This window comes from Pyricularia oryzae, chromosome 1 (assembly GCF_000002495.2).
Source record: "Pyricularia oryzae 70-15 chromosome 1, whole genome shotgun sequence".
Taxonomy (NCBI): Eukaryota; Fungi; Ascomycota; class Sordariomycetes; order Magnaporthales; family Pyriculariaceae; genus Pyricularia; species Pyricularia oryzae.
In genome coordinates, this window is record NC_017844.1 from 7,094,694 (window position 1) to 7,116,024 (window position 21,331).

The following is a 21,331-nucleotide window of genomic DNA, read 5'->3' on the forward strand; positions in this document are numbered from 1 at the left end:
TTTGAGCAAAGACCAAGGGACCCATCCATCCATGTGAAGGGGCCCCTGCAGGGTCCTGATCTAGTGCATCATTGCGTCACTGATGGATATCCTCCGGACGTTTTGTTCCGGCGACATCGCTTGCAATTATCGCTTCCTCTAGGCTGCCAAGTCTGGCTTTAAAGACCCGATTGTACAGCGGAAGTTTTGTCAAAAGCAACGGCGCAAGGAGAACACTGCCGCTGAGCCAGCCACTGCTAGGTAGGTAAATGTCAATATTCACACCGGGTTTTCGCCCCCAAGGGACCTAGAGGTAGGTAGCATGCACTTACATACCTAGGCATGTACTAAGGAAGTCAGGTATTCAAGCTAATGATTCATAAAGCCCTACGACGTGCGGCATTGACCCTGAAGGTTACTCCAGATCTCGGCCTGTTCATGCTGTTCTAAACTGGGGTAAAATACTGTAGGGTATTTCTGGTCAGTCTCCAATGCCAATGGCATTGCTGTCATCGAACAGTTTTTGCCCGCAGCCCTGACCTTGGGGCTTAGCGCGTTCGCAGAAACCCCCTCCCCAAAAATTTAACCTAACCTTCCTGATAAATTTGAACTGGGCCAGAGGTGTGAACCTAGCACCCATTTGAACTTTGCAACAATCTCATGCTCCCCCGAAATTATTTGGGCTTACGGTTACGCCAGCCACATCGCCACCTCCATATCGTCGGGCACCATGGCGATCAACTTCCATATTGCGTTAAATGTGCCAACTAGCCACAGATGCATCTCATCTGCGTGGCTTTCACCTGTCGCGCTTGCCGACTTTCAAAACTCCACTAAAAAAAACTCAGATGTGGCTTTTCAGAGCCCGAACATCAGTGTGGCAACACGTAAAATCGACTGTGTCATTTCATACGCAGGCCCTTCTGGACCTGACAACGGTTGCACAACATGCACCCTGCAAGCCTGATAGCTGTTCGCATCAAGTGGTTTGAATACGACGAATTTTGTTTTGCCACTCGGTATTCAGGAACCCGTCAACCCCAACTTTTCGTTTCCATTCCCCGAGGGAAAGTGTCAGTCTCCCTCCCACGACCAAAGCCACATGGAAAGTTGCCCTGAGTCACCCAATGAGGAGCTCCAAGATCCCCATTACTCGCCACTGCGCCTACTTGCTCTTCCCTAGTTGCACGCAACACTCCATACTGTAGATGCGCTTGCAAGGCTTGATATGGAGAAATGCCAAGCATCAAGCTCATCCTATTTTCCCATTGGATCTCGATAATTCGCTGGTCGTAAAATGAACGAGTGGGCAAGCCCGCCACTTCCAGTGCCAAGAACGGTTGCCTATGGGCGTCGATCACATCTTTCTCGTCGAACCTGCCAAGGGTGCTGGTTTGCAGAGAGAATTTTCCAAGGTTGAAAGGCCGCGCGTCCTTCCCCAATGCATGCCCTTGCTGCATGTACTGTAATGATTACATTGTCTTGTCGAAGGCTGAAAGAGGAGACGATGGATGAGATGGAAGATACCTAAATGACATGTCTTGGCGGGTGTGCCTCTTTCCAGACAAGAGTCCCGGTTAGCACGGCCATGCGCAAATGGACGGATGACGGGGCTTTCTAGTTGTGGATTGCTCACCGAGAATACGGACCCGATTTATAATGGCTCCTCGGCTCCGACAAAAAGGCAAAAGGCCCGTTTTCTTCACAAAAGAGGCGAGATTCACCTTGAACATTGTTTCCGACTTGCCCGTTTTGCTCGGACGGTCGACTCGTTCGTTTCGACGAGCTTTTGCCAAGTCAGCCTTGATCGTTTTTGATACTCCCAATTCCGAACTATCTTCTTTCCTCCCTGTTCTGTTTCTGTTCATTCCCCCGTCTCGTTGCTGCAAAAAAATAACCAACCGGTGATGCCGAGTGGCAACGCGTACTTTTTGGGGGGTGAGTCTGCTAGTGCTCTGTTATCTCCGTCGACCTTGGCTAGGTTAGCGGACCCGCGATGTGTTTTGTCGAACGATTCTGCGGCTTGACCGGCTCCTTTTGGAAACCAATCCCCTCGGAAATAATCTTTGCATGTGAGGTAGCCGGTGGCCTTTGATCGGGTTATGGGACGCGTTGCCGGTAATGAGGCTTCGTTTCCGTGCCGAGACTGCCACTAGGCAGGTTGGGACTCGAGGTTATTACTAATGGCCGCAAGAGGGCCGGGTTTGGATCCTAGGTCAGCGCCGGCGGCATGTTAACCTGACTGTGAGCTTTTGATGGTGGTGCGCAGGACTGACGAGATCAAGGCAGATTTTGAGCTTTGCGTGAGTATTATGGATGTCTACAACATAACATGCTTGATGTTGCTTCTTACAGTGTCGATGGTGGCAGCTGCTTTGCGCTTTGAACTGATCCAAGGTATAAAGAGATTAGGATTAATATCTTGGCCCCGAGGAATACAAAGGTCTTGAAATAGACTACAAGTTCCACGACACGGTACTGAGGAGGTTGGTAAGCTCGTTAGGTGGCATTGGGACCAACCCAAGGTAAGGAACACCACATTTCTCAGCGGCTTTACCGTTGCCTCTTCTACGCGTCTCTTGCGGCGGCGCGTCCCGTCCGTTCCAGCAGCGCCCTGAACTCGCGAGTAAACCGGTCCATCATTTCGACATCTAGGATGCCTTGCTGCCAATTGATCGAGATGCAGATGGTTCCACTGTCCCGGGAGCCCGCCACGCTGAGCCCAAAGGCGTCGCCGCAGACGTCGGTGCCCTGCGAGAAGATGGTTCGCGTGATGCGCCACGACGGCTGCTGCGCGAAATCCATCCCCGCCGTCGACCCGATGGGCTCGGGCACGGCGCCCAGATTGGAGATCTCCCAGGTGCCTGACCGCGGCCTCGCTGCTGCGGCGAGCCATCGCGTGCGCCAGTCGCCCGAATAAGGTAGCAGGCCGGCAACGTCGTCTCTCGGCAGCGTGGACTGCCTTTGCGCGAGGGTTGATTTGATCTGGGCGGCGACGGACCAGACCAGCTCGTCGTCGTCGTTTGAGCTGGCGAGGGCTCTGGAGACGGTCGGGCCGGAGAACAAGTGCCGGTGCGTAGTCACCATGGGCACCGACAGGGACGGTTCATTAAACCCTGTGGGCAGGGGCCTGGTCATGTACGGGCGCAGGCTGATGGGCGTGTCAGCTGCGAAGCTGAGGCCCGGGATGGTCTTGTCCTCGTCAGGTAGGACGCGGCACAGGCTCACAAGGACAAGGGCGTGCAGCAGCGGCGTCAGCGTCGTCTGGCGCGCCCTGCAGGCTGACTTCAGCATTGTTGCCAACTCGGGCGCGACGGTTACGAGGCGCAGGTGGGTTTGGTAAGGCTCGGGGTTCGGAGGCGCGCCTGCCCAGGGGGCAACTGTTCCCGACAGCCACGCCGGAGCCATGTCTTTGACGACCTCTTTGGCCAGGTACAGCCATGACACGTCGAGCTTGACGAGCTGGCTCATTTCTGGACCTAGATTGGGCCGGTGAACGGAGCAGTCCAGAACGCCGCTCTCGGCCGACAGCTCCTGTGGGAATGGAAGCTGTGAGGAGGCGGACAGGGAGCGAAGGAGGAAGGCGTGGAAGCGGGCGGTGCCCCCACCGTCGGTTATGCCGTGGTGCGCGGCATACACCAAGTCCACGAGCGGCGATCCCGCGCGCTGGACGACGGTGAGCTTCCACGGCGGTTGAGACGAGACGTTGGGCCACAGCTTGCTGTGTTCCCCCTGGAGGAACTGCATCAGGGCGGGGTCGTCGCTGCACTCTTGGTCATGATCGCGGTGATCCAACGAGACGAACTCGAGATGGTGACTCCTGATGTCGATGGACGGGACAGCGACGAAGCTAGGGTTCGGGGACGACTCATCTGCGATGGCGATGCGCAGACCCGGCAGCTCCAGGACCACGCGGGCCAGAGCCGCCTCGATGACTTGCTGTAGGGGCTGGGTGTCATTGTCCGACGGCGCCTGCTCGTATCTGCACGTGTTGATCACGCGGCGGTAGAAACCTAGGCTGTGACGGCTCGATGACATTGTCTCGCTAGGCGTGGAGGTGTGTTGCTTAGCATAACGTGCGAGATATTTCGGTCCTAGAACTAGGTATCCCTAGAAATAGGTATACTATTCTAGTTTTCATCTTGTCTACATACTACTTGCCAAGTGGGCGGAGGAAGTTCTCGGGAGCCATGATGCATGAGATATCAAGGTAAAAGGGTAGTTGAGATGTTAGATGTTATGACACAAGATGGAATTGAGAAATCATAACCAGAAAGGTCAAACGAGGTAACATAAAGGTCTGGTGCAATGCCGTCGTGAGCTGTAATTTTATCAGTTGGCTGGGTGGGAATCCCTGATGGTCGTTGGATCTAGCGTGGCAGTGCATTTGCAGTGCAACCTGTCAGATACAGTGACCCGGGGTTTGGTTCTGGATGATGTTGCTTTAGGATTCAAATCCTAGTGGAAGATGGATCATCATCTGAGCTTTGTGGAAATGGATTTTATTTTGACAGAACATATAGCAGTAGTGGATGGCTTTTGATGCGGGAGAAAAGGATACGTCGAGGAAAGGTTGAAGGTGATTGACCATAGCTAAAAACGAGGTTGAAATGAAATCCAGTCAATCCGGCAACAGCTTTTGTCTGTGTGATGACTAAGGACTCGAAATCATCAAGTGTTGCTGTGACTCAGGTTCGACCCTTCAAAACCATCCTTGTTCCACAGATCCTGTCCAAGTTTCTTAAGTCAACGACATGTGTTGATGCCAAGCACATGTCCTAGTTTTGGGGGGGTTTTTTTGTGGTGATTTGTCGATAAATATTTTGCACTCTCTTTGTTATTTCCGCCCTCTTGTTCGGACCAGCAATTACCGAGTGGACATTCCAAGCCATTTTTTGGACTATCCTTGCCAAGACTCGCTAAACGGCTACAGTGTTGACAGCGCTGCGACAATCGCTATACTTTTCTCGCTCACATCACTTACCACCCCGAACCCTACGATTCCGACAAGGCTTCCTTTGGGGCCCTCAGTAATAACACCAACCAGCCAGCTTCCTCGTGGGATAATATTGAACCAGGCACGCTGCTCTTTTTGACGCCTTCTTTTGTTTTGTTGTTATCCTTCAATCGCTCAAAGAACCTGGCTTTCAACGCCATCAAGTAAAAATAGACTTAGAACAAGAGCTACAACAAGGACTTGGAAACAAACGGCATCATTTGCAAGCGAACTTTTATTGGTTTCTTGGGTCAAAATATCACATACAACCAGCCGATGGAGTCAATCTGCTCGTCTCAGCTCGCCCAAGTATCCATTTGTTCTCATTTCGACTAATCTCATCTTTAATCTCACTTACCGTCCTCGTCAGCTCTCACTCAGCTGGTGCTCTTTTGGTCACAACCACAACAAGCAAACCGAGCGCGAGGTGTCAACCTTCCGCCATCAGCATGGGTGGCTCAGCCTTTACAGGATCACCTTACCTCCTAAGAACGCCGCGCATGCCACCCGAGGTGTACCGGCACATGGTCACGCATTGCCACACTGCACTTTCCGGTTTGTTTCGGACAGTGACGGCACCTGTCGAGGCACCCGCCAAGGACAGCTTTGGAGACGTTGACTTTCTTGTTGCCGAGCCGATTGATGCAGATGTCGATGGGTCTTCAAACATAAGCGAGCCGGAGGAAGAAAAGAAGCCAAAGACTGCTGGACCACCGGTGATTTGGACAAAGATTGAGCATGCACTGGGGGCTGTAAGGCTCAAGTACAACGGCAAGGACACCACTGCCAACTTTGCCTTGCCTTGGCCACAGAAGTACGCCGGACTGAAGGGCAGTTTGGTGGACAGAAATTCAGCCAATGATCAGCAAGTAAAGCTGGACGATGGCACTCCAACGCACATTGGCAAAAACAACCTGGCAGTGCCAGATGCGGACATCACAAAGGTTGAAGAAAAGCTAGCCGATGATGACCAAGAAACCGACGACTACGTCCAAGTCGACATTCGAATCTGCAAAACCGTCAAGCAGCTCCTCTGGGCCGCCTTCAAGCACGCCCACGGCGACATGTGGCAGCTCCTGGGCACCATAATCCGGCCGCTCGGCCTCAAAGCCGACGAGACGGCCCTGTATCTAATCACGCCAGAGATCGAGCCCATCAACAAGAAGCGCGCCATGGTCTTTCTCTCGGACGACCCGGGTCAAGTCTGCGACTTCCTGGGCCTGCCCCACGCCGACGGACAGTGGGAGAAGCCCTTCGGCTCTGTCGATGACATGTTTGCCTACGCTTCCCAATGCCGCTTCTTCTGGATCTGGCCACAGGCGGCATCGGACAATGCCGACACCACACCCGACCCGCTCTCGCCCACCAGGACGCAGACGGCCAACGACCGCCGCCGCATCAAGACCCGCCCTGCCTACCGCACCTGGGTCGACGACTTCATCCCGCGCCTGCGCTCCCAGGGCCAGCACGCTCCGCCAGCCGACCTCGCCTCATTTTCCAAAGACGCGCTGCGCGACCACGTCCGCGAAGAGTGCTTCCGCTTCTTCCCGGCCTCGCGCGCGCTCTACGCGTCCCAGCTGGCGGCCTGGACGGCGGAGCGGCAGGAGCTCGCGGTGCGGTCGGAGCTGATCAAGGCGGTGGTGTCGGAGGAGGCGGTCGCGGCGCACCCGGGCTACGACCCCGTGCACGGCAGCTCGAGGGGCGTGGTGCTGGCGGCCCTCAAGAAGATCGTCGTGGAGGGAGATGCGTCGTACGGCGGGATCGTGCCCTCGTCGCCGCTGCGCAACCCCGACGGCACCTGGCGCATGGACGAGGCCGCCTCTTGGTTGCGGGAGAATTGGGCCGCCGTGGCGGAGGTCGCGTGGGCCATGAACCGGGCGAAATGTGCTGAGAACATGAAGGCCAAGATGAAGAGGAAGGCGGAGGAGGCGGAGGGGAAGGGTGGTGGGCATGAGGTGATGGTCGAGGCTGGGAATGGCGTTGGGGTTACGCGTGTCGTGGCTGCAGCGCTGTTGGAGTCGTCGGCTTCGCCTGCCAAACATCCGGTACCAGTGGCGGGTGGACTTCCCTGGGATGCCGACGGCGATGGCCTCGTCGGTGGAAGCGGGTCGAAATCACCGGTGACGAGCTGCCAACAGCGCCTTCATGATCAGCATCTGGATAAGAAGCAGGCTGTCTGAGGATGTGATTCGAGTTCAAATGGGTTAGCCTGGGTACATATGGTATTCTAAGAAAGTGTCATCACCGGGCTGCAGCGGGTGCAACTTAGAAGAAAAAGCAAATGAATGGATGGGGGAAGGATTTGCTGTTGCCGAGACTGCCAGACACCAATTTTTCATGGGGGAACTCAACGATTAACGAAGCACGATTAATTCATAGGCTCTTGACGGGTTACAGGACGACTGGGGCTGGGAACCATTTTCTTTGTAAAGTAATGACATCTTGGGAATATGCCAAGCAAGTATTTCACGAGCCTGATGCAGGCGTGTGTCAATATAGGAAGGCTTGAGCATGCGGATGTTAGCAAGTGATTGGTAAACAAATCTTTTTAGAGATTCACAAATTCACCCTAGCCACCGGTCGAAGGTCTTCGCTAAGCCTGCGACAAATATAAAACCCAAGTGTCATGCTCCTTTTTTTACAAATGAAAGTCTGATTTCATTAGGGGCAGTAAGCCACAATCATCCAGGGTAGGCGTGGGTATATGAAAACGTAGGCAAACAAAAGAGATATTAACACAAGCAGTGACAAAGAATAATAATAATAAGAAATTAGAAAAAGAAGACCCTCAGTCCACCAGCCTTCAGATGACAACAGCAGCAGACTCGACTGCATCATATTAAATCAGGGCACCTCCTTCGCTTGTGTTTACCCATTACGCCCCCCATTACTAAGACACCCTCTCGTCATCATCCATGCTCTCTCCTCCCAGGCCATCGCCCCTATCATACCCCATCTCCCGCATGCTGGCGGCGTACTCGCGCTGCTTCCTGGCGGCGCCCCAAGCCGCGAAGCGGTCCGCGTACTCGGGCGGCGGCGACCACTTCTTGATGAGCCCGCGCCGCGCCAGCCTCCTACGGTACCGCCGCCGCTCCTCCCACGTCATGAAACGCTCATCCTTTTTGCGGATGCCGCTGCTGCCGGGCTCGCCGCCAAAGGCCAGGTCCATGAGCATGTCCTTGGCGTCGTCCACCAGGTCGCCAATCTCCTCGGTGAGGCGCTCAAAGAGGACCCGGCCGCGGCCGCCCGTCGTCCACTGGTCCACCTTAACGGGCAGCGCGTAGCCCGGGAACGGGTCGGACGGCGTCCACGAGCAGTCCTGGCCCGGAGAGCACGACGTAGGCCGGCAGTAGGCGCTGCACGTCGCCGTTTCCAGGCAGGCCCATGCGAGGACGAGAATGAGGAGGCTGCCGAGCCACGAAGGGCCGCCGCTGTGCCAGAACCAGGATGTTATGTATCGTGATGTGGCCTTGACGCCTTCGACGACAGGATCGCCTCCCTTGCCCGAATTTGTCAATGATTTCGGTGACGAACCTGACTTGCTTTGCGACTGCTCGAGGGCTTTCAGTCGGTCCAGGATGGCTTGCTGGGCGGTCGCGTCTCCCGGGTTGGCTTCGGCCGCCTTGATTAGCCGCTCGATTCCCTTTCTGGAGTCTTGCACCTCCCGTAGGGCCCGGTGGACGCCCCTGCCAAGGATATCAAGTTCTTCCTTCTCTTCGGTCTTGACCTTCTGCGTTACAGCCGGGCGTTTATCCTTCTCCTGTTTTTCCTCTACTTCTTTCTCCTCCACAACTGCAGCATCCTTCGTATCCCTTAGGTCTTTCATCAGCTCATCCAAGTCTTCGATAGTGTCGAAGTCTATCTCCATCGTATCGTCGTCCGTCCGCCACTTCTTCTTGATCTGTTCGAGATCTTCACTCGCACTGGGAAGCTTGACCGAGTTTTTCAGCGGCGAGAGCGCGCGGGGCAGTGACTTTGAGCGCCGTCTGCTGCGGTTGCCGCTGCTGCCCTCAGAGATGGAGCTTGAGCGTCCGATAGGCTCTTTATCGCCATCGCTCCTGGCCTTGACCTCTATCAACGACCGCGGCCTCTTGAACACTGAGGCGCCTTGAACAACCGGTCCCTTAGACCAATTCCTGACCCCAAAGTCTTGCACTTTGACAGTGGCTGGCGTTTCGACGTAACCTCCCGGTGGCTTGGGCGTCGGCATCAATTGAGGGTCTGGCCGCTTCGCTCGGGGCGTTTCCTCGACGTCGTTGAACGTATCGGGCTCTGACGGAGCGGCTGATGCGGCTCGTTCAGACTGGCCGTCCTCTCTAGGTTCGAACAGGTTCTTCTCCGAGGTAATGCGCTCCGTTGGGTCAAATGTGGCACTGGACCGTTTGGATGATGCGCCTGATCCTGGCTTGGTTGGTGAGTCCATCTCGGCAGAGTCCTTATCTTCGTTGAATGCGGGCCCAGACCGTCGTGCCAGATCCCCGGTTTCCTTTTGGGTATCCGAAGAGGTTTTATGATTTGTAGTTGAGGTAGGGGCCGCGTTTTCTTGTTGTTTGTCGATGTTTCTGTGGGGCTCCTTGCCTTTGTTCTGCCCCTGTTTGTTATCATCCAGTAGTTCGGCTTGTTTCTCCTGTGAGGGGCTGGAGCTGGCTGCACGAGCCAACCTTTTAAGAAGGTCATGAGAGTCTTTCCGGTAGTGTGATGTTGGTTTTGGTTGAAAAATGTCATTTTCTGGCTCCTGGATATCGGCATCCGTAGCCTTTCCATGACCTATGCTCTTGCGACGATCACTTCGATAAACAATAACCGGCGTATCTGGGATAGCCTCGCCTTCGTCGTCTCGCATCGCCTCCACGTCCTTGGGCTGCTCTGGAACCTTCTCATTGACGTCAAAGTTCAACTTGGCATACGCCTCAGGCGAAAGTGAGCGTGAGGCTGAGTTGCGCCTCCTGATGTCGTCGAGCCTTTCCTTCGCCAAGCTCTTCTTTGATAACGACGCCATTTCTTTGATGCGAAGTTCCTCAAGTTTGTGGTTCGTTCTGTGGATCAGAGGTTTCGCGGCGATAGGTTCCGCTTCCCTAGTCCTGATCTCTGGATCCTCCTGGGTAGATTCCGGCTCGTCATGCTCATAATTCTCCAGCATCGCCTCGTTCTCCCGCCTTCTGATCTCGTCGATCCTTGTATTGCTTCTAACCATTGGCTGGAATGACTTCAGATTCTGGAGACCAAGTCGTGTGTCTGGTATAACTTTGACAGGAGGGCTGTCGGAGACTTGCAGATCACCGGCCGTGAAATCTGCCTCTGCGCCCCAAGCAAAGCTCTTCTCCGGGGAACGGTTGATCGGTGCCGTTTCTGTCGAGGGAATTGGCACATTGGAATCGTGGACTGGAGTGTCTGTTGGTTCGGGAGACATCAACCTCCTCTTGAAGTTCGGGTCCAGCTGGCCCTTGACTCCCCAGCTTCCAAACCTCCTGCCATCCAGACTGTTGGTGCTCGCCTTGCGCGACAGCTCCCTACCTGTCGTGCCTGCAGGCTTTGCCGCATCGCTATCCCTGGTCTTGGAAAACAAACCGCCTCCGCCACCGAGACTTATCCGATCCCTGTCCGTGTTGTACTGCGTGGGCTGACGCAGCCTAGACGGAGGTCGTCCATCGGGGCTGCTCTCACCCGACACCTGAGATTCGTCATCGCGTATGGCACCGCCGCTGCCGGTAGACTGCCTGGAGCTTGGCCTGCGGTTAAGATTCAATGGAATCTTGCTGAAGTGTCCCTTAAACTCCCTCGAGCGGATTCCATCAAGATGTTCACGGGGCGCCGGACTAGGCGAGCCCCGAGCGGACGACTCCTCGCTCTCGCTGTGGTCCAAGGGACTACGACGCATAGCCTCATGCAGCGACATGTACTGCCCATTGCTCATGACGTTGGCGTGGTCGGGTCTCTCTTGCTGCGCCGAAGATCCGGAGCGTGGGAGTTGCGAGCGTCGGAACGATGATGAGGGGTTGTGGTTGTTGGTAGAGGATGAGTACGGTCCAGGACTCGGGGTCGGAAGAGCCGAGCGGCGGCGAGCAGCGCCGTTGGATTGACTGTTGTCGTCATATTGTCGCTCAAAGGATGATTGCCGTCGGATGTCGAGATGCTTCTTGGCCGAGAGTGACTTGCCGCCTACAAAGGTAGGTAGGCTTGATCGGCCGTTGGGGACCGGTCGGTTGTTGCCGTTTTCCATGACTTATGGCGTTGTCGTCACCGTCGCTATTGGCGTTGTCAATATCCTGTGGTGTAGTGACCCGGAGAATAACTGTCGATCTCGGGCGATGCTAGACGGAGTGGATACTGATGGGTAGCAGTCAAGGACACGATGCGATCATCGTGAAGTAGGCATTGTTCGGAATGCAGGACTTGAAGGGATTACATGTATGCAAATGGTAATTTTGCAATCATGGCAAGCAGTTTGCGTGGTTACTCGAGACGAAAGGGGTCGGGATATAGTTTTGGCGGTGTGTTGGCATTGTTTTCTTTTTTTTTTTTTGTCCTTGTCCCGCCCAAATAAAGAATCGCGTGCTATTCACAAGTTCACTTCTCCATCACCTTCCCCGACGCGACTAGGGTGACCTTTGATGACAAGGGTCCGAGTGCTTGGCGTTTGTCAACTGGTCCGGAACCGTCAATATTAGATGGATGGTGGGGCCGTACAATTGAAGTGTTCTTAGTGTTGATCAATTGAGCCCCACCTCCACTTTCGCAAACCACTAAAAAGCATTCTAACGTGGAGCAAAGGGAAGGCAGAGGTCAAAGCATGAGGGTGATATTTGATCAAGAGTTGCTTTCGCTTTCAGCTGAAAATAGGGGCAAGATTTGAAGGCCAGAAGTCTGCAAAGCTAGGTAGAATAGTCAAACAAAATACGATTGAATCAAGTGACGAGCGGCATTAATTATGCCTCCAATGCGTTGGTTTCGATCAAGTGATCAAAGCAATCGGTATCGTATTTGACGTGTTCTACCGGTAAAGCCTTCGCTTTCTCGTATCCTTGCCCCAGAAGTCGCAGTGTAAACAAACCGGGACATCCTAAGTTCTTACCTACTAATTACGAAGTAGATACTTGTGATGGTATTGTCAATAGGTACGAAGTAAATCGGGATTTTGTTCTATTGTCGCAATTTGGAAATCTTCAGCAGCCCGTAATCTGCATCAGTCCAACGACCTTGACTGAACAGTTTGACCGACCGAACAGCACAAGGTATAAACGAAAATCGCAAAAGCGAAAGCAATCTTAACCAGTCACGCGGATGGAAAATGTCGTGAAAAGCTTATTCTCCATATGAGAAAGCCAATGTTCTTGAAGGCGACCGCTGCGGGGGTTTCCAAGAAAAGTCAAAAATAAAAGAAGAAACGTCGAGAAGCTCGCTTTTCTTCAATCAACCAACAACCTCCATGTAAAATAATCCAACAAACGCCTCTGAAGATGTCGTAGCGCGAACGACGTTCTTAATCGCATGCTTGCTGGGATCGTGGCGGGCGCCAATGGCTTTATCGGTTGTTTGCCAAGCCGCTTATCAGCATGTGCCTGTCGTAGTACCGTTCTCAAGGTTCTGTTCCCTCCGAGGAACTTCCTGTACTGCGCCCGCGCCCTCAACCCATCAGTCGAGGTCAATCAGGTTCAATCAGCCGCTTCTTCAGCAGCCAAGCAAGGGACCTCCGCGCACCAGCTTCTGGAATCGAAAGCTGTACCTAGAGAATGGCCCAGATTCGTACTTATCGAGTACACCAGCCACCAAAGGCTCCGCGGAAATACCCAAAGTTGACGGAAATCCTGACAGCGGGAATTGGCACCTTAAGTATTCCGCCGCCTTATCTCTACATAGCAAGGATAGTGGGTCCTTCTGTATCTTGCATCACCCGCTCCCAGGTCTACTCTCTATCTTTGGACCATCTTACTCTCCGATTCACGCTGGCCTCTCTTCCCACAAGATAAGGCCCATTGCGTCCAATGTCATCCTTGTATTGCCCTGCATCGAGCACATTTTCACCAGCCACATTTTAAAGTGAGGCTGAGCTGAAAAGATAAGAACCGCACCGTCTGCCATTCACATGGCAGCGAGCAGAGACGCATGCAACAGTAGCAGACAAGCCCGCGGCGAGAACAAGCGCAAGCAATCAGGGCCAATCTGATCTTGATGACGGCCCTCAATCTCCCGATTCGGTTGGCGTCGTTGCCGTCATATGAAATCTGGGCTCCAAATGCCGATGCTTGGCATCTCAGTTGTGGCATCACCTCAGCTGTTACAAGATGGCATCAATATATCTATCAGCCTACTTTCATGTTGAGCTAAGCCAAGGGTTCGGTGGCAATCCATGGTTGCTCTTGGGGTTTGCTGATAGACAGGAAACACAGACATATGCCTGCATTTTACACCCTAGCCAGGTCAACCACCGTGAATTGCTATTCTAGACTCCTGAAACCGTTAGCAGCTGCGCTTTCAACACCCAATTGCCTCTGCCGGATCTTTTCTTGTACAGCGCCTCCTCGATCTTGGGAGGGGCAGGTTCCTTGATGATCCTGAGTTTACCCCATGGGGATGCTATCTAATCGCAAAAGTGTCCGTATGCTGAGATGATTGATTCTCACCTGGATTGTCATATTTTTGACCTACCAAGTCAGAGCGGAACCTGCCATCGTCGTTATCAGTGGCCAAGCCCCCATCCGACCGCTGTAGAGGCGTTCTGGGACCGGCATTGCCCCCAGCCAAGCGCCCTCCTTATCAGCCCACCCAATTTTCATCCCACTCTTGTGGCACCAAGTCGGCCTGATCCGGGGTCGCTAGACGCATCCATCCTGGCTCGGCTCTGTCCGGCCTGGCAAAACTCTATCGGTTTCCACTATGGCAAGTCGTCCAAATGCGGGATTCACATGGGGGTTTGAGTCCCGTTAACGGCCATTTTCTGCATATTCTGCAAGGGGTGGCTGTAGCCGCGGCTGGGGTAGAGAATTGGCCAGTGAGCTGATGATAAGGTTGTCTTTTGGGCAGCTATATGGTATAGAAGCATAAGGGACTTTCGACTAGGGCAAATTCTCGATAAGCAACCTATCCATGAACTAATTGTATAACATAGGGCCGACACCCATGAGAAAAGATCGACATGACATGAGTATATTTAGTTCCCATTCCAATTTCCATCTAAACAGAGTTTCTCCATACAGACTCATCAGTCTGATACCAGAGGTTGTTCGCGTCTTCACCTGTACAACGCCGACTCTGTTTCACAATGGGTATCAACGTCAAATTTTCGGACCTATACCGGGCTCCTGAGGTCAACCCGATCACCAGGAAAGCCCGGTCGATACCTGCCCTCAATGTAATCAACATGTATGGTCGGGTATTTTTCTTCTCATGGTTTGGCTTCATGATAGCCTTCTGGGCCTGGTACACATTTCCACCTCTTGTAAGTGAGAGATGAACTCGAACCCCAACATAGGATGTACGACACTCAAACGGCTGGACACTAACACTGGGCCTCATTCTCTCATAGTTGACCGTCACGATACGAAAAGACCTCAACCTCACGGCTGCCGAGGTCGCCAACTCCAACATTGTCTCCCTGGTCGCAACCCTCTTCGTCCGCATGGTTGCAGGCCCGCTATGTGATCTCTGGGGCTCCCGAGTCGTTTTCGGCGGCGTCCTCCTGGTTGGTGCCATCCCTCTGGGCCTCGCTCCTCTCATCCAGAACGCAACGGGCCTCTACGTGAGCCGCTTCTTCATCGGCATTTTGGGTGGCGCCTTCGTTCCCTGCCAGGTCTGGTCGACTGGATTTTTCGACAAAAACGTCGTCGGGACCGCCAATGCCCTGACTGGTGGCTTTGGTAACGCCGGCGGTGGCATCACCTACTTCATCATGCCTGCCGTCTTTGACAGCTTCGTTCACAGGATGGGCTACACCCCTGGCCAGGCCTGGAGGCTTACCTTTGTGGTGCCCTTAGTGATGATCATCGTCACTGGCGTCAGCTTGTTGCTTCTGTGTCCCGACACGCCCACGGGTAAGTGGAGCGAGAGGCATATGCACGCGCAGCAGATGGTGGGCCAGGCCAGCACCACCGACGCCACAAACCAAGACAAGATCGTCGATGTTCCCGGATCCATCACCGACAAGGGCCCGAACGCGTCAAACTCGTCGGAAGGAAACAGCTTTGTGGAAGAGAAGGAGAAGACAAGGAAGGAAAAGGACGAGCAGGTCGGAGAGCTGTTGGACGCAGAGGCTGGGCGAGTGATCAAGAGCGACGACGCTGCGGTCCAGAACACCGACACCATCGCCAAGCCGACGTTTGGCGAGTCCCTCCGCGTGATGGCATCCCCGCAGACGCTCGTGCACGTTTTGACTTACTTCTGCTCCTTTGGCGGCGAGCTGGCCATCAACGCGATCCTGTCGTCCTACTACCTCAAGAACTTCCCCGAGCTGGGCCAGACGGGCGCCAGCAACTACGCCGCCATCTTTGGCTTCCTCAACTTCATTACGCGACCCCTGGGCGGCGTCGTCTCCGACCTGCTGTACAACGCCGCCGGCAGCGGGCCCCGGGGCCTGTGGCTCAAGAAGGGCTGGATTCACGTCTGCGGCATCGCGACGGGCGCGCTGCTCATCCTCATCGGCCAGCTCAACCCGCACCACCAGCCGACCATGCTGGGGCTCGTCATCTTCATGGCCTTCTTCCACGAGGCCGGCAACGGCGCCAACTTTGCCCTGATCCCGCACGTCCACCCGCACGCCAACGGCCTCGTCTCGGGCATCACGGGCGCCGGAGGAAACCTGGGAGGTGTGGTGTTTGCCGTCGTGTTTAGGTTCGTCGGCGGCGGCACCGGCTACGCTACCGGATTCTGGATCATTGGCATCGTGCACATCGCCATCAACATCGCCATGGCGTGGATCAAGCCGCTGCCCAAGGGGCAGATTGGTGGTTACTGAGTGGAATTTAAAAGGTGATGGATTTTTGAGTTGTTTCATTATCTTGGTGGCCAGTATTGCTTGGCTATGTTTATGAGCGTATTTTCTTGTCTCATTTTTTTTCTTCTCTTCTCTTATAATGTTAGACATACCCTGGCTTTGGTTTTCAAAACAAAAACAACAGGACGGGTTTAGGTAGACCCGGATGGGCGTCCATAGTGAACCAGAAAAAACGATAATGGGGGTTTTCCTGAACATAGAACAACCGTTTGATCATTTTAATTTGCTGAAGACTTTGTCGTTTCGTTTCTCATTTCGTTTCTCATGATATGAGCAAGGTTACCTACTTATGGCCGGCCGCCTTTCACGTCATCCCAAACCAAACATGACTTGGCCAAGACTGAAAAAGCCACTTTTGATCAATCGAACCACTGTGAAGTCATCACAAGTATTTTCCGAAATTTCACAATCGCTCATATCTTCTTTTGGTTGATGATCCCTTTTTTAGGCTTTTGGCCCACAAGCTCTTCCGTTGCCAAGTCCGTTGGGGGTATTTCTTACCTCGAGACGGCAAAACTCCCGGATTTCAACTGTCTATGATGATCATGATGAACAAAAACGAAGCAATCTCATCCATTAACGCTAAAAGGACGCCCCAAGCCACCCCAACAGCCAAAGCTGAGAAATCAGAAGCGCGCCGGCGCGGCGGCGCGTCGCCGTTTGGCGTCGCGGCATCATCATGCAGGCTTTTTTAGCAATAGCTGGTTGCCTCTACCACATGTGGGCTGCGCTTGATGAAAGACTGTGATACCATTCGTGCCTATTCACTCATCGAGATGGAAATGCTCCGGCAGTTTTTTATGGCTTGACACGAGAAAATTACCGAAACACAGGTATAAGAGACAAAAGCAATGGGTGGCACATAGAGAAAAGTAAAAGCCGTACCTGGCTAACCGTTAGCTTGGTTTCTCGTCCAGGCTTGGTACTATAGAGACCGGGTAAGATCTTAATGTGAGAGAGACGTGAAAAAGGAATCAAGCAGCAGTCAGCCGCACAGCACAAGCGCGCTGCCACAAATGCACCCACGGACCAAGGGGTCTAGCCAGGTCTGGGGTCGTTCTTTCTCGGTTCACGAAACCACAGCAGGAGCAGCCACCCCATGCTCAAAACAGGCGAACGATGTCCTTTTTCGGGCTGTGTAGATGACCCCTTTAGGCAAGCTACCTAGTAAAGCTGAATTAGAGTGTATCGTTAAGACTTCAACGTAGACAATATACCTCGGTTTGATAAGCAAAACATGACGAACGATGCCAAGATATGCGGTGTTTTTTTTCTCCTTCGGATCTTTTTGTCTTGTGGTCTAGGCTCGTGGCGGATGAAACCCAAGAATTTGAAGGAAAAAAAAGCAAACGTTGCGACGATTTGGATCGAAGTACCCGGACAATTTTTGTGGTTGGCGAGGTGGTTGGGATCATACGGGAAAGTACAGCACAGTATAGAGAGCCAAGGGCTCATGGACAAAAAATGAGATAAAAAAAAGAATCAAATCCAAACAAGGCTAAACAAGACGGCAATGATGAAAAGCAACGTATGATCATCATAGGCGCTCCTCGTTTCCTCCCTGAATGTAAACTCCAATCCCACTGATCCGACAAGAGCAACACGAGGAGGAAAACAGCCCGGACCTCCGCGAGAAAAAAACACGCGCCGACACCCAGATCCTAAAGGTAGAAAGCATCCCTTGCGTTGATTGCCACCATGCTCAAGAGGTCACTGACATGGGAAAAAGAAAAGCCACTGATGCCTCACAGGGCGACGAATGGATGCCCTGTTGAAACAGTCTATAAAAATTCCAGGGCGCGACATACCAGGCCCGCGCGACAGCCCCTTGCGCTCCAGTGAGATGCCGTAAAAACACGACAAAAATGACTGGCACGGACTTTTTATGTGAGACATTGAAGTGAACGCTACACCTACGAGGAAAAAATGTAAACAAGAACAACAAGAAAAGGGTCAGGTGATGATCGCCAAGATCACGAGCGAACAGACAGACGCAAGGGACCGGCAAAAGCCGAGAGCTGAAAAGAGTTGACGGCTACTACCCAACCAACGCTGGCCTGTTTTTTTTTGAGGGGGGGGGGCCAAGTGAAATTCTGTGGGGGATCGACCAAAAGATATGTATGCACTTGCCTAATTGGTGTCCAACCCCAGTAAGCACCAAAGAAGCAATTAAGGAAGAAGCACCACCAACAGAGCCATCAAAGCTTGCAAAAAGATTGGTAGGCGCCGGGCTTTTGGTAGTGGGAGGGATTCATGAGGCAAAAAAAAAAGCTTGACCTGCCGTTAGGAGGCTGTCGTAGTGAGCATGATACGAAAGGAGAAGAAAGAAAACGAGATCAACACACGAGTTCATGCATGTAATTAAAGTCACAAGGTGAAATTGCATGACACATTTTTGAAAACTTTGTGTGAAACTGACGGTCAATTGAACGTAAATACTAGCATCGATTGAGAGTAAATAGGCTCAATTGGAGTAGAAGTGAAAAGTGTGATCCATAGACGCGATATTATCTATCCCATTTGTACCGTTCGCGAATGTGAAAATAAAGAACCTGACCCGAAATCTTTTCTGTATACAGGTTACCTCCAAATTTCCCAAGACCATGCAAATCAAAAAATGACAAAAACATTAATTTTCCCTTTCATGATTTGATTTACAGACCAAGAACAGCCATGAAGACACCACCAACCAGAGCAGCCGAGCTGAAGCCAAAGGCAGCGGCGGCACCGGTAGCCTGGGGAGACGAAGGGGTGGTGGTGCGGGTGGCCTGGGGAACGCCCTGGGTGGCGGTCTGGGTGAGGGTGGTGGGAGAGCCGGGAGCGCCCGACTTGGTGGCAGTCATCGACGAGTTGCTAGGGATGGTGGTGGTGCTGTTGGTCTTGACGAGAGTGGTCGCGGCAGCGGTGGGGGCGGCGCTCGAGGCAGAGGTGATGGTAGACGGGGCGGCAGAGCTGGTGCTGTTGGTCACGGGCTTGTCGGTGACGGGCTTGATGGTGAAGGGGTTCGACCACTGGAAGACGGTGGGGTCCGAAGCCAGGACGATCTTGAGGCCGTACGCCTTCTTGTCGCCGAGCGAGGCGTCGACGTTCCAGATGTAGCTGCCGACCTTGGAGTCGATGCCAGCTGTTGTTGCGGGGTTAGCACGTAAATCTTGGATGTTATGAGAAGATGTGGTGTAACTTACTGGCAACAGTGCCAATCTCCTGCAGGAGAGCGTGAGTCTCGCCTCCGGTCAGGACAAAGTTGACGGGGCCGTCCTGGCCACCGGGCTGCCACTCGAGAGTGTAAGGCTTGCCAGCGGGGATGACCTCATCGCGGACCGGCTTGACCAAGGCGTGGAAGCCAGGAGTCTGGGCAATAACGGAGCCAGCGAGGGCGAGGATGGCGGCAAGAGAGTACTGCATTGTTGCTGATATTGTTTGTTGTTTTTTTTGAAGATGGGTATATGGTATTAAAAAGTTATTCTAACAAAAGAACAGTCAGTAAGGAATGAAAGAAGACGGAAGTGAACTCGTCAAGTCGTATCACCAAGTGATGATGTAGATGAGGAAAAGGTATGATGATGAAACGAGGGGACTCGGAACTTACCACGAGGTGCGGGAAGAGAGCGACTATTAAAAGGAGTGACTGGCTCAGGCTGAATAGCACTGGTTGGATAGAGAATGACGATAGTTGGATGTCCCAAAGAAGGTTGAAAAAGAAAGAGGAAAGAAAGAGGGAAAGATCAGATGACAGGCAGGAAGTGTCAGCAAAAAAGGAAGCGGAAGGAGTTCCAGTTTCCAGTTCCAGCCGCGTTGGATGTGCTGCGCCTCATGGGTACTTGGGTACTGGGGGGTGTGAACGGTAGGGGTTATGCCTGCGGTGGACTTCGCTTTTAGGCTGGGTGGGGCTCCCGGGTCTGTGGTTCCCCACTTGAGTGAGATCCAGGGGTTTCTTTTCGGTCAGAACACAGGCAGATGCGGTTAATGGAGCACGAGGAAGACCCCTCGACTGCGAGTGAAAGGCTTTCTCACGGTAATTCCCAGTTGGTCGGGCTCACCCCCCACAGAGTGAGAAAAAAACCGGGCCTAAGGATATTAGTGAAAGGGTGGGCTGAAATTAGGCCTCCCAAAGTAAAATTAAAGCAACCCCCTGATTCGTCCCAGGTCGACAAGAATACAGTACAGTCTTGGGGGCTTGAGGTTCGCTCATTACGCCGTATGGTCGGTGACGAACCGCGTGCGAGGCCAATCAAAGCCTCAAAACTTTGACATGTTGCAGCTACTGACGAGATATCACATTGATAGAACTAGCCAGATATCTAATACACAGCTGAGATTTGTGTAATTGAAATTGATATATAGGCTGAGATGTGATTGATGTGTTTAAAAAGGCCCGAAGGTCAGCCCTGTGCCTGTTGATCGATTCTAGACATACAGTAGTTAGTGCTAAATAGCTACCCGCACTGCTGCTAATTCGCGATGCTGACGCTGACGCTTGAGGGCAGGTTTTGGAATAACGGGCCAATAAATTGCTGCAGATCCCATCTTACATGTCTCTCTGCTATGGTCACATTTTGTTTTTCGCGGCGATTTCGCACCGTACAAACAACTAACCAATCCAAACGACCAAACCGAACAACTTCCACCGGCTTGCGGTCCGGGCAACTCAAGTCGCTTGTCCCCCTCCCCCCAAAAAGAAAGACACGCACGACGTTCTCTTGGTTCCCGCCTACAACATGGAGCCATGCTTGACTTGGCTTGGCCTTACTCGCGCGATGGCGTCTCCGCCCCTCCCGCATATCCATTAGCAGTTATTGTCACTACCATCACACATTATGGTCGCACAATTATTGGTATCCCGGACAAGGAATCCAAGACGCGCGCGGCTGAACCAAAGAAACACCATTTTTATACTTGCAAATACACCAAAACCATGCTGCCATGATACCATGGGAATCTACACTAGACACAAAAATAGGGATGCACTAGTCAAGCCGCCTCGAATAAGTCAAACAGCGCAATGCACACCGAGGCGCGCTCTAATTCTTTTTTTCTCTACCGATCACATTCTTTTTGCGCAGCCCTTCCTCTTCAGCTGCCCGCCCATCGATTCGGATGCCATCCCACCCTTGCAATTCGTGACTACAATGCTACACAGTACCTACACACCAAGGCTCCCCCTCCCTAAATTGGTCTTGATTGCCTGGAAGCCGTGCTTTGCTTGCGTGCGTGCTTGTTTGTTTTTCCTCTTGTGACTCGGTTTCTTTCGATATCCCTCGCTCGTATTACCACAAGGGGGGCTCGAATACCTCCTCGGGTAATCAAACCTACTATTCTATGCTGTATCCTCCTTGTTTTCAACTGTTCCTCATTGAAATTAACAGAAC

The 21,331-nt window shown here is 53.0% G+C and overlaps 5 protein-coding genes across 5 annotated transcripts; 2 read left to right on the top strand and 3 right to left on the bottom strand.

Annotated features, from left to right (window-relative positions):
• Positions 1-646: 646 nt before the first annotated feature.
• On the bottom strand, positions 647-4,568 carry MGG_04610 (uncharacterized protein). The gene is made up of 4 exons (XM_003710836.1): positions 4,134-4,568; positions 1,908-4,024; positions 1,616-1,765; positions 647-1,535 (listed from the first exon to the last, which is right to left on the bottom strand). Exons 1-2 carry the CDS (start codon positions 4,169-4,171, stop codon positions 2,548-2,550), a joined length of 1,515 nt encoding a protein of 504 aa, XP_003710884.1. The 5' UTR covers positions 4,172-4,568; the 3' UTR covers positions 647-1,535; positions 1,616-1,765; positions 1,908-2,547.
• A 123-nt stretch (positions 4,569-4,691) lies between these two features.
• Positions 4,692-7,612, top strand: MGG_04609 (uncharacterized protein). The gene has a single exon (XM_003710837.1). The coding sequence runs from the start codon at positions 5,425-5,427 to the stop codon at positions 7,153-7,155; it is 1,731 nt and encodes a 576-aa protein (XP_003710885.1). The 5' UTR covers positions 4,692-5,424; the 3' UTR covers positions 7,156-7,612.
• Positions 7,540-11,506, bottom strand: MGG_04608 (uncharacterized protein). The gene has a single exon (XM_003710838.1). It carries the CDS (start codon positions 11,193-11,195, stop codon positions 7,866-7,868), a length of 3,330 nt encoding a protein of 1,109 aa, XP_003710886.1. The 5' UTR covers positions 11,196-11,506; the 3' UTR covers positions 7,540-7,865.
• A 1,084-nt stretch (positions 11,507-12,590) lies between these two features.
• On the top strand, positions 12,591-16,191 carry MGG_13793 (nitrate transporter). Its single transcript, XM_003710839.1, has 2 exons — positions 12,591-14,411; positions 14,499-16,191. Exons 1-2 carry the CDS (start codon positions 14,235-14,237, stop codon positions 15,921-15,923), a joined length of 1,602 nt encoding a protein of 533 aa, XP_003710887.1. The 5' UTR covers positions 12,591-14,234; the 3' UTR covers positions 15,924-16,191.
• Positions 16,192-18,616: 2,425 nt separating this feature from the next.
• MGG_04599 (uncharacterized protein) lies at positions 18,617-19,367 on the bottom strand (the record flags this gene model as incomplete). Its single annotated transcript, XM_003710840.1, has 2 exons — positions 18,617-19,086; positions 19,148-19,367. The coding sequence occupies 2 exons, from the start codon at positions 19,365-19,367 to the stop codon at positions 18,617-18,619; spliced, it is 690 nt and encodes a 229-aa protein (XP_003710888.1).
• Positions 19,368-21,331: the final 1,964 nt, after the last annotated feature.

Coding starts and splice junctions, on each gene's coding strand:
- MGG_04610 (XM_003710836.1), bottom strand. CDS start 4,171: ATGGCTCCCGAGAACTTCCTCCGCCCACTTGGCAAGTA. Junction 4,025..4,133: donor CTCCGCCCACTTGGCAAGTA/GTATGTAGACAA, acceptor CTCCACGCCTAG/CGAGACAATGTCATCGAGCC.
- MGG_04609 (XM_003710837.1), top strand. CDS start 5,425: ATGGGTGGCTCAGCCTTTACAGGATCACCTTACCTCCTAAGAACGCCG.
- MGG_04608 (XM_003710838.1), bottom strand. CDS start 11,195: ATGGAAAACGGCAACAACCGACCGGTCCCCAACGGCCGATCAAGCCTA.
- MGG_13793 (XM_003710839.1), top strand. CDS start 14,235: ATGGGTATCAACGTCAAATTTTCGGACCTATACCGGGCTCCTGAGGTC. Junction 14,412..14,498: donor GGTACACATTTCCACCTCTT/GTAAGTGAGAGA, acceptor ATTCTCTCATAG/TTGACCGTCACGATACGAAA.